At 40.5% G+C, this 15,634-nt stretch overlaps 2 protein-coding genes across 3 annotated transcripts; one reads left to right on the top strand and one right to left on the bottom strand.

Moving 5' to 3' along the window:
- The first annotated feature begins 723 nt into the window (after positions 1 to 723).
- LOC109477178 lies at positions 724 to 4,106 on the top strand. 2 transcript variants are annotated; one of them, XM_019778245.1, is made up of 7 exons: positions 724 to 794; positions 1,351 to 1,533; positions 1,974 to 2,033; positions 2,328 to 2,443; positions 2,769 to 2,892; positions 3,078 to 3,150; positions 3,587 to 4,106. In XM_019778245.1, the coding sequence occupies exons 2-7, from the start codon at positions 1,372 to 1,374 to the stop codon at positions 3,763 to 3,765; spliced, it is 714 nt and encodes a 237-aa protein (XP_019633804.1). In that variant the 5' UTR covers positions 724 to 794; positions 1,351 to 1,371; the 3' UTR covers positions 3,766 to 4,106. The 2 variants fall into 2 exon arrangements, with proteins under 2 accessions (XP_019633804.1, XP_019633805.1); XM_019778246.1 differs by having other exon boundaries at positions 735 to 808.
- Positions 4,107 to 4,141: 35 nt separating this feature from the next.
- Positions 4,142 to 14,529, bottom strand: LOC109476916 (sodium/nucleoside cotransporter 1-like). Its single transcript, XM_019777934.1, has 13 exons — positions 14,412 to 14,529; positions 12,631 to 12,697; positions 11,201 to 11,425; positions 10,492 to 10,763; positions 9,862 to 10,003; positions 9,602 to 9,715; positions 9,220 to 9,369; positions 8,506 to 8,667; positions 7,722 to 7,978; positions 7,108 to 7,276; positions 6,379 to 6,537; positions 5,803 to 5,983; positions 4,142 to 5,323 (listed from the first exon to the last, which is right to left on the bottom strand). The coding sequence occupies exons 2-13, from the start codon at positions 12,670 to 12,672 to the stop codon at positions 5,193 to 5,195; spliced, it is 2,004 nt and encodes a 667-aa protein (XP_019633493.1). The 5' UTR covers positions 12,673 to 12,697; positions 14,412 to 14,529; the 3' UTR covers positions 4,142 to 5,192.
- Between the last annotated feature and the right edge of the window lie 1,105 nt (positions 14,530 to 15,634).

Raw genomic sequence — 15,634 nt, 5'->3', positions numbered from 1 at the left:
ACATTCCTTTGTATTTCATTTTATGGAGATAATATATGATCAAATATATATTGACATGTATACATAGATGGACAAATGGGAAGGTGCCTAGTTGCCTACTGTCTATAGTGATTGATCCCTGTATTCTGGTAGACAGTCATCAGGGATCCAGCAAACTTCAGGCAAAATTGCTCGCATTTAAGCACAAGTGTTGATGGTCTAAGGTATACTTTTGCATATATATACCCAGTGTACGTAGTAGCTAAACCCTTGGTGTAGTAGCTGCCCATGATTATACGACAAACTCTTTTCTACAATTGTTCTAGTTAATTAAGACGTATAGCATCCACAAGGACAGGCAATACTGCTGAATGCCGAAATAAACTGTTGTGATATCATGTTTTGTCGCCTCAATTCTTCTTTAAAAAGGTTTAAGCTTTTAAAATTTGAAAATGTAGGAATCCTTTTTTTGCCCGCCTTGTTTTTTGCATTCTGCAGGATTTAATTTATAGAAATTACTTGCTGTGACCTTAGCTGGGAAACCCTTGTTTAGGGTTAGCCTACAAACCCTAATTTACTCATCTCCAAGCAAAGGGACTTTATGTTATACAGGCTGCCAATACCTACAGGCGGATAACAAAGTCCCCTTGCACCCACTGAATCTGCTTGGAGATTACTTATTCACGCCCAAACGCAGGTCATGTGATAATGTATTGTATGACCCAAAGTCACGAGAGGCACGAGTTGAAAGGTCAAGCCAGTCAGAGAAGTGGGACGTCTTTTGCAGGTGCCAACCAGACTCCTAGCATTTTTGGGTGCGTCACACGCGGTAATGTGTAAAACTGGTGTATCACCAGTGGCATCGTATCGTTAGAAGATCTTATTCAAAGTATATATCAATGTTCAACGGTAACTTTGTAGATATAGAATCCGGAACATTTTGATATGCGTAGTAACGTTGTTATTGGTAAGTTACAAACGGATTGCGCTAGTTGGACTTTGCCCCACACACAATACAAAAACAAGCTTATTTTTAGCGTTAGAACAAAGTTTAATTATCAATAAATTTAAAATGTTGCCGAAAAGGTTTAATATCATCTGGACTTGGTTTCATGTAGCATTACATTTTAAGTCTTTGTAGTATATCATACAATAATTCAGCTTAATATGTTTACGTCAATACAAAAAAGGAGTTAACTCACTTTTTGCCCTGTACTTCAAAGACCAAACTCCATATGTTGCTTACAAGGTATTAAAGCAATACTGCATTTTTCCTAATATGTTTTAAATGATTATTTCAGTCTCGCTTTGGATAATGTTGTAATACATGTATCATTAATTACGTACTTTTTACGTTTTTTTTTAAACCAGGACTGAGTTATTACATACAACATGACGCAGAACGGAAAGTGCATCCAAGGATTGGGATGGAGCCTTGTGGTGATGGGATCTCTGAACATCATCCTGGGTATAGCAGCTGATGTCCTGTTTGGAGTGATGGGTGCCTTCGCCCTCTTTCACTACATCAGCACACCTATATGGTGCGGCGTTTTGGTAAGTCAAAGATCGAATAACAAAACTGACCAGCTCATCTAACTTTAAGAAAGCTATCCACCAACTGTTATTTATGTGTGACTTCTGTTATTAGTTTGTAAATTGTAGATTATGTTCCTTCATTTGTATAGAGTGTAAATCTCTTTTTGTGTTATATTTGTGTGTTTTTACTATGTTATTTGTTGTACGTAATCTATGTTTTTAATGAACTCTGGAAGACTAGCCCCTTGGCTAAAGTAAAGGACATAGGAATAAAGAGAATAAAGAGAGTGCTGAGTATAGCATTCTTTCCCTCCTAAAGGCACTTTCCAAGAACTATGCTTGCTATAAATGCTAACTGGCTATGGTGGTTGTGCATATGACTGCTACACATTAAATACTTGTTATCCAAACGTTATGTACATGTTAGCTGATCCATTTATTGTGTTTGTTCCACACAGATCTTGATAAGTGGTGTTATGGGTATTTACAGTGGAAAGAATACATCAAGCAGGAATCAGGTTGGAATGACTTTAAATCGGTAGAAGTCATACAATATGCATGTTATGAACTATTGAAACTTTAGATAAATCCAATGATATCTATTATCCAGACTTAGCCTGTAGAATTGCATGACTAGGTGTGTTGCCATAAGCTTAAAATAAAGTCCACATTGGAAATTTATCATTATTAAAGAAAATGGTTTCTGTTCTGTTGGTAGGTAGATCTGACCTGGGTTAGTAACTTCTGATTCAAACACAAGGAAAAAATTAAATCTGTTGAGCAGTTTTTACATCTTCAAATGTTGCTATTAGATGGTGATTTTCTTGGTCGGTGGGATCGTTGCCATCTTCTTCAGCATTACTTTACTCCTGTTGGGCATTATCGGAGCTCTTGTGGATGGAAATATCTGTGATCAAGAACATCACAGGTGAGTCCATGCTACTGTCAGTATGTAACCTTTGTTAAAAAAGGAACTGTTTTTCATGATGTAAGATCATTTTTATTTGAATACATCCTGTATAGAAAGATTAAAAGATTTGAACAGTTCAGTTTCTTCACCAATGAAGTACAAAATTAATGTCGGAATATGATTTATACATCATGCTTGATAGTAACGAACGTTTGAAAATATATTCAATAACATAATAGATATCAACAGTGTCCTGCAGGACTTCTATGGCTGTTATATCTCTCTATATGAAAGACTGCGTTATGATAAATATTTCATTTTTAATTTTTTGTTGTTGTTCCAGCTATCACAATCCGTGTTCAGCACCAGCCATTGCACTACACACGGTGAATGCTGCTCTGGCTCTGGCCGAGGTTGTGATAGCCTTTATCGGCTCCGTCTTGGCCTGCACTGGGCTGGCACAACCTGTGAGTTAGAATTTAGCTTCATCAAATATTCTTTCCAACACCAAATTATCATGACATCTAACAAAACCCGAAACGGCCGAAAATTCATGCGTGTGCGGATGTCATCCATATAATCAAATCAACATGGCCTTAGCATTTTATTTTTGTCATGATAACACAATGATAACACTAGAATTGCTTTCCAGACTGAAAGGTACGACCGAGGACCCAACATGAGTCCTGGACAGGCTGCGTTCATCATTGGCCATGGGGCATCAGGTGAGTCTTGTTTGTGTCACGGTTGGAGATCTCAAGGTCAGTCTGGCATTGTCAAACTAGATATGCCCACTGTAAGAGTTTCAAAGGGAATGACATCCTCTTCAGAAAAGGCATGTACAGTGAGGGTGAGTGTGTCTGTCAGTCGGAATGATGGCCTACAGTTCCAAAGTTGAAATGTTTCAGTCCTTTTTCCAAATGTCCTAGAGGTTAAAAAAACAGACCATGTTTTTGACAAGGCTTTATTTGTAGCAGTGTATGGACAAAGGTCATTTATATTATTTAAAGATTATTCATTAACCTTATCTAGATGATATCATCTCCATGGTAAAGCAATTGCGTGTAACTAGCAATCTGATGCTGGATCACACAGTGTATGAAATATTCTAATATCTTAGTTTCAGTTTCATGAAATCTGTGCTCTGTTGACATTTTCCAGTTGCTCCAGGTGCAGAGGGTAAACCCTACCCACAGCAGCAGGTGTTTGCTGCCCAGCAACCTTATGCCAACCAGGGGTTCTATGGCACTTTGGCTCCGCCTCCTTACACACCACAGACCAACAGTGGCGCTGCACCTGGTAGTGCCTCTGCAGAGACCAAAACTGAGCCTCCTGTCTAGATCTAACACTCAAACAAATGTGGCTGATCCCAGTAGAAAGATCTTTTATCCTCATCAATCAGTATAACTTTTTAGCTCCTTTCCTTGTATCAGTGAGACAGGCCGTTACTTATTCATGCTAAGACCATGATCCCCTTTGTGTAATATTTCAGAAAGAGGTTTATGATTAGTGTGTGAATACAATACTATAGTAGTTATGTTCTTGACTTGACTGAATGTTTGTAAGAGAAATCAGTGCAATGTGTAAAGCCATTGATTTGATACAACTGATTTGATACAATGATTGTATAGAAGATTATGCGTTAACTGAGGTTGGCATAGCACTTGAGGTTCATAAAGATCAAATGGTTATGAATGACTTCTGAGCCACCTTATGTACAGTGTTAGGCTTTATTTTCAATATCTTATGATACATGAGAAAAAGTGTCAATACAAACAAAACCTGTACTTAGTAACCAATGCATTGATGTGGAAGTCCTCAAACTAGAATATTTAACTTCAAGAAACTCACACTAAATATCACCATTCAGTCGTAGTTGATGGAATCATTGCAGCATTTCTGCACAAAGACAAGACTGATAATACATTTAACCATGTGCTCAATCATTAAATTTTGAAACAAGAGAGCACATGATTACCCAATTGCAATATCAAGATCAAACATGACATATTATAATGAATGTACAATACACTATAATACTATAATAGTGCAAGTGTTCTTATGGCTCTTCACATGTATTGTAATACATCTATACAAATTACATAATTTACATCTCTCATTGATGAATGTCCGTTGAGTAATTTTTGTGTTGCTTAACAGTAAGGTTGTTACTTAGGTGTTCTTTAAAGTAATACTGCAATGCTCTAGTTATTCATAAAATAGTTATGAACTGTTATACTGGACAAATAGGTTCAAATTTGGCAGTGACTTGATATTGTTTGATTTGTACAGAATATATACATAAGATATACATATACATGGCATTTTGTTCGTACATGTCTACGTTGTAACTGATACAGGAATACTAAATCTAATAGATCTATATCACAATATAAACATAATCTCTAAGCAGAATAAAAATATCTTGCCTCAATTTCTATATATATCTGAACAACTTTTGAAAACAAGGAAAACATCATTCTGTACACCTTGCAAAGTCTGCTAGCGCTAAGAATAAAAACCAAACAAGATCACGGTCTTCAACAGTCTGACTTTCACAATAATGTTACCATATATAGTTATAAATCATATCATCAATTTTTTATTAAGCTATGAAGCTATGGTGTAATTCCCACATTACATAGGGGTGTTAGGGGATGAAAACGTTATTATTGGTTGAAAATTTCTCTTGTGTGGAGGTAAGGGTCCTTTGTTTCAATTCGTGTCTAAAAGAAACATATCTATTCTTTATTCTGTGCATTTCTAATTAACACATACAGTCCAGAAGAGTACCGGCGTAAGCACATACAGGCGGTGCAGGGGTCGTGAGGTACCCCAAGGTGGTGTTCGCTGCCGCGGTTGGGAGAACAGTAATCGCAGCTTCTTGATACAGGAGTCCTGGGGAACATCAGAGGCAACACACTGAGATTTAGTAGGTTAATCTTTTAAGGATAGTAGAAGCAGTGCTTTTCATGGACGTTCATCTGTGTTGGTAGTAATTATAGTAGTAATCATGAAGGCGACAGTGGTCATTGAAAATTTGATCTTTGTGTACCCTGGTGTTGTAAGTTCAGCATTGTACCATGGCTAGTATGAGTAGCTGTGTAGGTCACATCACATAATACATACATTGTATGACGTGAATTTTAACTGTAGAGGGAAGTTCTTGATTAAAAAAATGCTTACATCAGAATTCTGTATCTGAATAACATTGAGTGGGTGATAAAGCCTGGGATTTTTTTCGAGCGTAGCGGAGCAAAATCCGGATGGTGCGTATACCCAGCCTATGAAAATATTGGAGCGCAGAGAAACTTGTAAGTACAAATGTTAGTCCAACAATGTCAAAATCACATATCCATAACCCGTGTGCTCCCTACCTGCCATACAGGCGTTCAGTACGCTGACCAGTACCCCGGTGATCATGGCTCTGAGCGCCAGCTCAGCCAGGTCACCCTTCCTGTTGGGCGCCATGGGCCCGAGTCCGCCCAGCTGGATCCCGATACTGCTGAAGTTAGCAAACCCACAGAGGGCATAGGTCGCGATGGCTTCTGATCGTGCCTGGATGGAAATATGAAGATTTGGTCATAATTTTTGCCATTTCGTACTCTACCGATTTATATTCTCTTCAATAGGACTTGAATCCCTGCATCATCTAAACTTATAATTTGTAGGAACACAACTTGCAGTCTGTTTCGGAAGCCCTAAGTCTAAGTTTAATCATCTATACAGTTCCGTAGTCAAATTTTACTCCAAAACTGAACCGTGCATATGTTTCCCTTTGAAGAAATCATAACTATGTATCTTTTCAAAGAAAATAAAACCAACTCTATTCCAAACTTCAGTAGTAGTACGCTTAGCTTCAGTGTCCAACTATGAATGAGTAAGATACAAGACGTATTACTCAACATGTTGTACATCCCATCCTTTCAACATGGTAGGTACACTATACTTACCGATATTTTCTTGGCGGCGACTATATCAGCCAGCTCCAGGTAGGCCACGAACTCGTTGATGAAGATCTTCTTGCCCAGCAGCTCGGCGACGACAGGACAGTCTTCCCACGGAACCCCCATCACGTAGGCCAGCGGCATGAACACGTACGAACAGATAGTCTGTGGAGGAACACAGCAGTCAGGGAGTCAGTTAGAGGCAACAGTAACATGTACAAGATGGTTATGTTTTTTACAAGGTTTGCTAGTGTAGATGATATGAACCTACTGCTACTACTACTATAACTACTACTACTACTACTACTACCACTACTACTACTATTACTACTACTACTACTACTACACCTACTACCACTACTACACCTACTACTACTACTGATGTTTTGCTTCTCACCAAATACTACTAACATTAGCATTACTACTAATAATACTTCTACTGCTACTACTACTTCTACGACTACGACTTCTACTACTACTACTGCTACTACTACCTTTACTACTACTAGTGTTTTGCTTATCAACGTAAGTTTAAAGGGAGGCTCTTGGCTGGCTGTCGTCGCTAATTAACCTGCAAATTGCATCAATATTTTTACCCAAAAACGAGTTCCCCTTATAGCTTGACGATGTTTAGAATGTTATTGTCATATACTTCTTGCAGAAAATAGGAAATGTCTTACTTATCTATATATCTTGTTGTCAGTTTTGATGTCTAGAAGTGAATCAGGACTTTACCTCAAACGTGAGGTTGGGGATGTCGACCATCCCTCCCAGCCATGACAGCACGGTGTTGAGGAAACCCAGTAGCGCGATGAAGGCGATCAGGTTTCCCACGATGTTAGCGACCAGCGTCACGGCTACGCACGCACCGGAGGCCGCCGCTTCTATTATGTTCCTCTCCTGTCTGCAATAATGATAGAAATTCAAGGCTCAATATACATTTTTTTTCTGCAAACCTACATTGCTACAGTTATAACATTGAAAACAGACAAATTTTACCTGTACCACTCAGAATTTAGGAAGCATGTATCACACTAAAAACTGTTCATGTTGTCATAATCCCTTCCATACTTTACAGATGGTAACGGCCAATATACAGCAAAAAAATCCACATACTCCTACATGTATACCTGTATATATAAATCCAGCACATGGACTGGCATAGATAGAGATCAGATATACCCGCACAGCCCAAATATCACCTGCATTATAAGCAGGTGGTATTTCGAGTCCTTCATATTGGTCATTGAATTAGTATGGGCATGGTTTCGTAGTCCATTCCTATATTAAGCAATGACAATAATATGTTGAGATGACGCAAAGTACAACATGTAGGATAATGAGCTTACGATGTTTCCACTTGAAGCCTATCGTCCTTCTTCGTCCTCTTCCTCTCAATCTCCGGATAGACCAGTTTGGACATGGCGAGGGCGGTGGGAGCCGCCATGACGGTGCAGGCCAGCAGGTGGGAGGGGTTGATGCCGAAGGAGATGAAGGCCCCGAGCACGCCGCCCGCCACGGTGCCGAACCCGCCGGTCATCACCGCGTGGAGCTCGGACTTCGTCATGGAGGGGAGGAAGGGACGGACCAACAGGGGAGCCTCCGTCTGTGACGTTTGGAAAAAGGAGAGGGTCACAACATTTCAAAGAATTTCCTAGCCAATGTTAATACTTAACGCGAGGTTTCTCGGATTACGTAATTACTTTCTATTCGTAATGAGGACAATAACCCAACCACTGTAACTGGCATCGACATGCTCCACAATATAGATAAAGCTACTGTCATACATAGCCGACTATGGCTTCCCGAACACTGCCGAACTCCCCCAACCATGGATATGAGTAGGTAGCGGGAATCATGCACGGTCGGCTGTCGGGTTGGCTGGTGTTCGTACGCGTGGTCAGCAGTGGTCGGGGCGTGGTGGAGAGTCGAATTGAATCAAATTTGTCAACCCTGATTTTAATCAAATTTAAATCAAATTTGATTCGATTCGTATAGAAAGTTTATCAAAGTTAGTCGTTGCCTAAATCTGGTCAAATTGCTACCGGACGTCAGCCAACCCAGGTTGGTTGGTGGTCGAGAGAAGGTCCTGAATGTGTGACAGCGCCTAAGCCTCACCACAACGACACGTACCTGCCCGACGAAAATGTTTCCCGCTGCGCTGATGGACTCCGGGCCTGACGTGCCCAGCGTGAACTGCATGATCCAGGCTAACTTGTTGATGACGATCTGCATAAAGCCCACGTAGTACAACAGGGACATCACCGTGCTGAAGAAAATGATGGTGGGAAGAACCTGCGGAGAAAGAAACGTTGTCGAGATTTACATCTTACTACATAAAGGGTAAGAAAAATTGGTGTTTGGTAGGAAACTCTGGTGATGCGTAGAGACGAATGAATGAGTGAGTGAGTGTGTGTGTGTGTGTGTGTGTGTGTGTGTGTGTGTGTGTGTGTGTGTGTGTGTGTGTGTGTGTGTGTGTGTGTGTGTGTGTGTGTGTGTGTGTGTGTGTGTGTGTGTGTATGTGTATGTGTAAGTGAGTGAGTGAGTGAGTGACTGAGTGAGTGACTGAGTGAGTGACTGAGTGAGTGACAAAGAGTGACTGAGAGAGTGACTGAGAGAGTGAGTGTATATATGTAAATGAGTGAGTGAGTGAGTGAGTCGGTTAGTGGGTGAGTGAGTCGTAGCGACATTTGTATGTACTAAATGAATGCTTCAGATTCATTTGAAGTCGTACAGAGCCTTGATCATTTATCCGTTTCTGTACCTGGGTTAGAATTACACTAGCTTGGTAGTTATGTACAAATGTAGCAACCATTTTTTTCGTTCGGTGTGTGTGGTTTTCCTTACCTGGAACACAAAGTTGTGCACGAGGTAGGCCGGTGTTACTGTCAGGTCGGCGAAGGACGTCACCTCGCTCAGGTTAGCGGTGTTGCTCATTACAACAAGATTTGTGCCGAAGACGAAGGACGTCCCATCGTCTGTGAAGGCCAGAAACCCCTGAAAGAAAAAACGACAGATCAAACTTATTCAAAAATACTACATGTATAACCTATTAGGCAAAAGACACAACATACAAGTCATGGTGACTTGTAGTAGCAATTGATACTAATATAAGAACGGATGCAGTGCGTCCTAAATACTAGTGTATATAGACCGTGCAAAAATTGAAACATCTTGTATGTGACGTAATGTTGTGATCTTCTTCTGTTGCAGGTAAAACAATTCTCACCTGGAATTTGTCGCCCAGAAACTTGAAGACGTCGTACCCAACAGATGTTCGCAACACGAACAATCCCAGCAGGAACTGGAGAGAGAGACCCCACAGTACCGGTCGCCATTTCACCTGCAAGGTCACAATATCCATGGCTCAGACTTTGCACTGATAACTATCAAAGATCTGTGGGTGATTTTTGCAGGAAATATACTTTATGTGAAATGCTATACAAGCTATACAAAGGCCATAAACAGACTCTAGTAGAAGTAGCAAACCTTTCCAGGACTCTTGGAGAAAATGAAGAGGCAGAGGATGATGCCGAGATACCCGACCAGAGAGATGAGTTGGTCGGGCTGCTTCCCAGTTTCCAGTCCGAGAAAAAGTCCGATGCCCACCAAAATGCCCAGGTAAATGACCCTGCAAATCATTAACAATGATTATTTTTTTCTAAGCTTGCTTTCAGTATTCATGAAGAGGTTTACGCCCTTCTAATCGGTTCATGTTTCTCTTCGCAGAAGGAAAACATATTGCTTTTGCTCAGTTTCCTCTTTCTCTCCTTCTTCTTCTACAAACAGACAGCTGGTGTGTTTCGCCGAAAGGCGGTTATACCGGCTATACAGATACAGATACAGATAGAGACAATGACCTGGACCAGACGTCTGTCACCATGGTAACTGTTGCTGTAGCATGTGGTATTTATGTGTATATGTTTACCATACATGCTTATATGAATGTATCAATAAACAAACAGAGCAGTATTTTGTTGGACCACTTGAAGGTAAATATTATGCACTTGCTTTGCAAATGTTACCTTTTTAGTTACCATATATTTCTCAAGCGCAGATCCTTTGAAACTACGACCTAGTAGTGGTATTACACAGTGTCAAGAGCAAGACACATCTCACCATTTGGCATACTTCCAGACTTTCATGACGCCACCTGACGCAGGTTTGAGACAGGACTTGTAGATGGTCTTCCCCCACTTGTCCCGGATGAGCCCGTACACCACAAACACGAGAACCACCAAAGTGATGATAAGAAGAGCGAACGCACGGCAGAAGTTGATGACGCAGGCAGCGATGAGGAAGGCGAGGTAACCGAGGCCGAGGACGGCGTAGACGACTCTCCAGATAACCACGTTGTGTTTCTTAACGAAGTTACCGATACCCTCCGAAATCTACAATACGTGTAGAGAGTGAAAATTACTGCTTGGACCAACATGATGGTCCCTACCCATACGCAATCGCACCTAGTATAAGAATCGTTCTATATGTTGACAAAGTAGTAGTAATCACACGTAGAACTTGTTCTAGTATTGTTGATTAAGACTTATATACTCGTATATACTAGTATCTGTAAGAGAATAGTAAAGCAAAGTTGTGAATATTGGTTACATGAATAAAGTAAAAATCACTGCCATGGCATTGAAAAATACATGCTAACGATGTACCAAGTACAATTCACTAGCAAATTGGCTTGCCAGACAGAAGGTAGATATTATGCCACATTCATAGTACATAGAAACTACCTATTGGAAAGTAGTATCGTGATCCATGTAGCAAATATGATAAGAAATGCGTTTTCTCAAAGAAAAATGATTTTTTTTATAATTACCATTGATACGCCCTTCATACATCTGCTCTGATCTTCTTCCTCCTCCTCTTCTTCTTCTTCACCGTCGATGTCATCTTCGTGATAACTCGGTGGATCGCTGCTCGGCAGTGATGAGTTCAGCCTGTCTACTACATTGTCGTTCACGCCTCTCTCTGGGTCTCTCTTTGTGGGCTCCATGGCGATATCCTCTGTGCTGAGGGCCGGGTTCTGATAGGAGTGAGCGCTCTGGAAATGTTTGAAACCTTAGATTAATGATTCGTTATTGGGTAAAGCGACCCTGAGGACTACATACCATACCTAAGTCATTGCCATGTGTTCTGTAGTCTCTACCGGAGGACCGGAGAAATATTACGAAAGTCAACAGAGTATAGAATGCGAGACAAAGGCAGATGAATGAGTGATGGAACAATTTGGACAATGGTGGACTAAACCAGCCAAGTGTATGCAGGCAGCAATTGAGAAAAAAAAACACAAATCATTTAGAAGACAACAGAGTGTCGCCAATGCAAAAACAACTTGTCGAGATTGCCTTGATTATCTGTTGGACCCTGGGCAATCGACGCCACCAGAGTGGCTGGTACGAGTAATTGTCAACAAAATGGAAATGTGGCACTGACATTAGATGCGACGGGCCGTCGGACTGGCATTGAATGAATGGTTTATTTTGTTGTAGTAAAACAACAAGAAGAATTTCACAGTCTGCCGACTGAATTACAGTATATTCAGTAGATAGCAATTTATTTTGCCCTATCGCATTAGCTTTGCCGAGGATGCCATCCATAAAATTACTTGCTGTGGCCTTGTAAGTATGTGCATGACCTGTAATAAGACCCTATAAGTATATACCGGATGTTTTAAAAGACCCATTATCTCCTCTCCTTGCTGGCACTTTTAGTCCCAGACCCAATCTTAGGACAAGTCCAAACTCCATGGTTAAGTGGTTATGTCCTCACGTTTTTGCCCCCCAGTAGCCAGTTTGCAGGTTGATAATGGGAGAGATGTCAATGTGTGATTTATTATTATCTAATTAGAGGATTTATAAACAGCTCAAACATATTTCCGTTGCCACAGACTGGCGTCCATTAACAAGGATATCACGTTGGACTTTGGATCCATTGACATAGTGTACACATTTACAGTAGTCGGCCACACATAGAGCTGGGTCAAACAGGAGGGCTTTGTTATAACCTCCCTGGGTCAACAAATCCCCACCACCTGTAGTCATAGTCACAGTCAAGGCAATGCCATTGACAATTTACAGTATTTCGTACATGCATGTCTATTGTGGTAATGTCACTAAATCATGGTACAGTAGAAAAGCAATGGCAGCAACCAATGGCATTTTGAAAGATGTTTTTAAGATTACCGAAAAATTCCTCTCAAAAATCACATAACTCCTAGAACTAGACCTGCACTGAAGGGCTACTTACGACATCCTTGCCGGAGGATCGGCGTTGAAATTTCCCTTCCATTGTTCTTGTGTTCACCACTTAGATCCTGGGAACACAGAACAAATGCTCAACGTCAATATTCCATCTACGTGTAGCTCTAACACTGATGATTAATTATAGTCATACTGCAAGATTTCTTCAACAGAATATATCTATAACTCTCGGGGATTCCACTATTATTTGACAGGATAGGTGGGCAAGTTTTCTTTCAGCGAGTACAGCATCGCGAAGTTGATAAATTCAAGGCTGTCATCAGTGAATCTGTCATTGTGATGGCCCTGTGAATGGCACTATTACTTCAATATTAGTTGAGGCTTAACCTTAACTCTCGAAAAATGTAAAGCAAAATGATTTTAAAATTCGATGACATCTTCGTTCAACTGTCCATATCAGCATATGTGGTGCTAAGATTGCGTAATGCGATGCAGGGCTTATAATGATATAATATAATCATCAATTATTTTGAAACCTGAGGATCAGCTGACGTTTGGATTGTACTTAGTACAAAATGATTCAGTGGGAACAAACAGTCGCTACCTATTGTACACAACACAGATAAGGTACACCAGTCATGGTCAATAGAACATTGATCATTTGAGAAGGATCCATACGTACCAATCACGTCTTGCTGGTCAATGTACTGCCTGACCAGTCAACTAAGTACACATATTGCAAGGCGGATGCCATTCCCAGAACGTTTGTCTACAAATACTGCATTATGTGCTAGGTCCACCTGGTAATTACGTGCGTAAACATGCTCCAGTTATGTCGGACGTATCAAAAGGGACATTCTACACGCGTAATGCACGTTTTTATGGTTTTGCCATATATGGTAGTCAGCCATAACATCAGTGATGACAATATAAGAGATATCATTCAGCGGCACACGACTATATCAATGTCCACAGTTCCAGACTATTAAAAATAGGGCGGGGTTGGTACACTGTGGAACCACAGCTGCTCGTCTGTCGCCAAGAACTCCTTGTATCCAGAGTAAATGTGTGCAGTGTTGACATTGTGTCAATGTGTGACAAACTGTGTGAAGTAAGAAAGGCGGGATGCCGACATTTTTGCCCACACATAGCCGTGTCTTAACTTACTTTATCAACAAAGTTATTCACTACAGTAACTGCAGACGCTACTTTGACATTATTTAGAGATTCGTGTGGCTCATCGATCATTCGATGGCAATGAAATGTTGATATCGACTTAGAATCACGGGACCACGCTGTCGTAATGTTTGGGTCAACAAGCAGGTCAATGTTGCTGCATGTCACTTTCTTGCCGCCCCGATCCACAATGTCGTAAACCTTACCAACAGTTCCACGTTGATACTACGGAGAACTCATGGGTTACAGTCATTGCTACTGTTCAAGTACTAGTATCCGGAATTGGGAATCTGTTTCCCCGTAATACTGTAAACTACACTGTGAAAGAAGGGGAGGAAGTGGAGGTCACGTACACAAAGCAAAGTCCTAAACTGACTCTGATTTGCAATTTGTCGTGATCGACAGAGCCACCAAGTCGACAAAAACGAATTATTATACTGTTGAATGTAAAATAGCAATAGAACAGTTCATAACTAGAATGTTTATGCAACACCAAGACATGTAAACAGTAGACCCCTGCCAACAAGGCAGTTTCTAAAACGTCACAGTGGAGTAAAAATCTGATTCCAAAATGTATCCATTTGGCAACTGTAGCTTCTGTACAGTATGTTATGTTACAGCATGATGAAGTCAAATGATATCCATGCTTACCTGAGTAGGGTGAGTTCAGATACCAGTCAACCACCTCACAAGTACTCGAGAAAATTGCGCGCCTTTTGAGAAGTTTTGGCGCAAAGTTTTGGCGGATACAGGGTGTGTTCTGTTTGCGACTGCGCACTACGGATTGATTAATCACTAATTGTTAAATATTTACCAACATGAGTCGTCGGCGTCATGTGAGAAAAGCTCTTGCCAAAATATACCCACCGACCTCAACACACAATAAAGAGACAATTTTGCTTGTTTGAAAATCCAGGTTGCAAATTTGCAAACAGTTTCCTGTGTTATTAGTCGTGATAAACTTTGTGGATACCAGAAGTAAACATGTGTCGTTATGTAAAGTCTTATCTTTAGAAATCTTTAACTGGGCACACGTCCAAACCAGCATTCACTCGAAAAAAATTAACCGTACGGTAGCTAACAGTACAATGATCAGGAGTAAACAAGCCTGCATAAACTTGACTGCGACACACGGAAAAGATTTGTACAGGTCATCGTTTGTAAAAATGTTGGAAAAACAAACGAGCTCAAAGAAAAAATCTTCATTTGGCAATAATAATAATAAGTTTTCAAATGGGTTTTCGTAACATTGCGCATAGAGGACAATGTATATGTAGAAAGAATCGAATGAAATTTTACAATGTTGTGAGCAGAAAACGTTATGGCGCCATTTTCTCACTCTGTGTGGTCCTCGTGTTCCACCTGTAGGAGTTAGTGCGTGCAGTTACCATCAAAACAGCTAGACGTCGCATTTAGCACCAGCAAACAAGCACTTGTATCGTCATGCGTACAAACAGGTGGCAGAACGGATAAAAACCATGCTAACGCATGAAAACCAAATCGTGCGAAACGCATTACCAGAGTCACGAGTTGCAGTGTCCTCTACGTTTAACTTTATGAAAATCCAATTCGAATTTTTCATTCTTGGTGCCAAGAGTTTTTCTGTGATCTCACCTTGTTTTTGTGCAGGCATTATGATTACAAATGACGCCGTAAATCTTCCGTGTGTGCACAGTCAAGTCCACGCAGACTTGTTTACTCATGACCATTGTAACTTTAGTATAGTAAATTATTATCCAGAGAATGCGGCGTTGAACGTTCGGTTAAAGATTTCTCAAGATAAGACTCATTTCGTGTTTTCCAACTTGACCTCTGACCTCCCAACAAACTCTGCGCATAAACTGTCATATTCAATGTACTTATCTATGTAATTG

Source organism: Branchiostoma belcheri, unplaced genomic scaffold (assembly GCF_001625305.1).
Source record: "Branchiostoma belcheri isolate BF01 breed outbred unplaced genomic scaffold, Haploidv18h27 scaffold4, whole genome shotgun sequence".
NCBI lineage: Eukaryota > Metazoa > Chordata > Leptocardii > Amphioxiformes > Branchiostomatidae > Branchiostoma > Branchiostoma belcheri.
The sequence above is the reverse complement of the archived record's forward strand: the minus strand, read 5'-3'. Positions and strand labels throughout refer to the sequence as shown.

Coding starts and splice junctions, on each gene's coding strand:
- LOC109477178 (XM_019778245.1), top strand. CDS start 1,372: ATGACGCAGAACGGAAAGTGCATCCAAGGATTGGGATGGAGCCTTGTG. Junction 1,534..1,973: donor CTATATGGTGCGGCGTTTTG/GTAAGTCAAAGA, acceptor TGTTCCACACAG/ATCTTGATAAGTGGTGTTAT. Junction 3,151..3,586: donor CATTGGCCATGGGGCATCAG/GTGAGTCTTGTT, acceptor GACATTTTCCAG/TTGCTCCAGGTGCAGAGGGT.
- LOC109476916 (XM_019777934.1), bottom strand. CDS start 12,672: ATGGAAGGGAAATTTCAACGCCGATCCTCCGGCAAGGATGTC. Junction 10,764..11,200: donor GTATGAAGGGCGTATCAATG/GTAATTATAAAA, acceptor CACGTATTGTAG/ATTTCGGAGGGTATCGGTAA. Junction 9,370..9,601: donor TTCTGGGCGACAAATTCCAG/GTGAGAATTGTT, acceptor TTTTTCTTTCAG/GGGTTTCTGGCCTTCACAGA.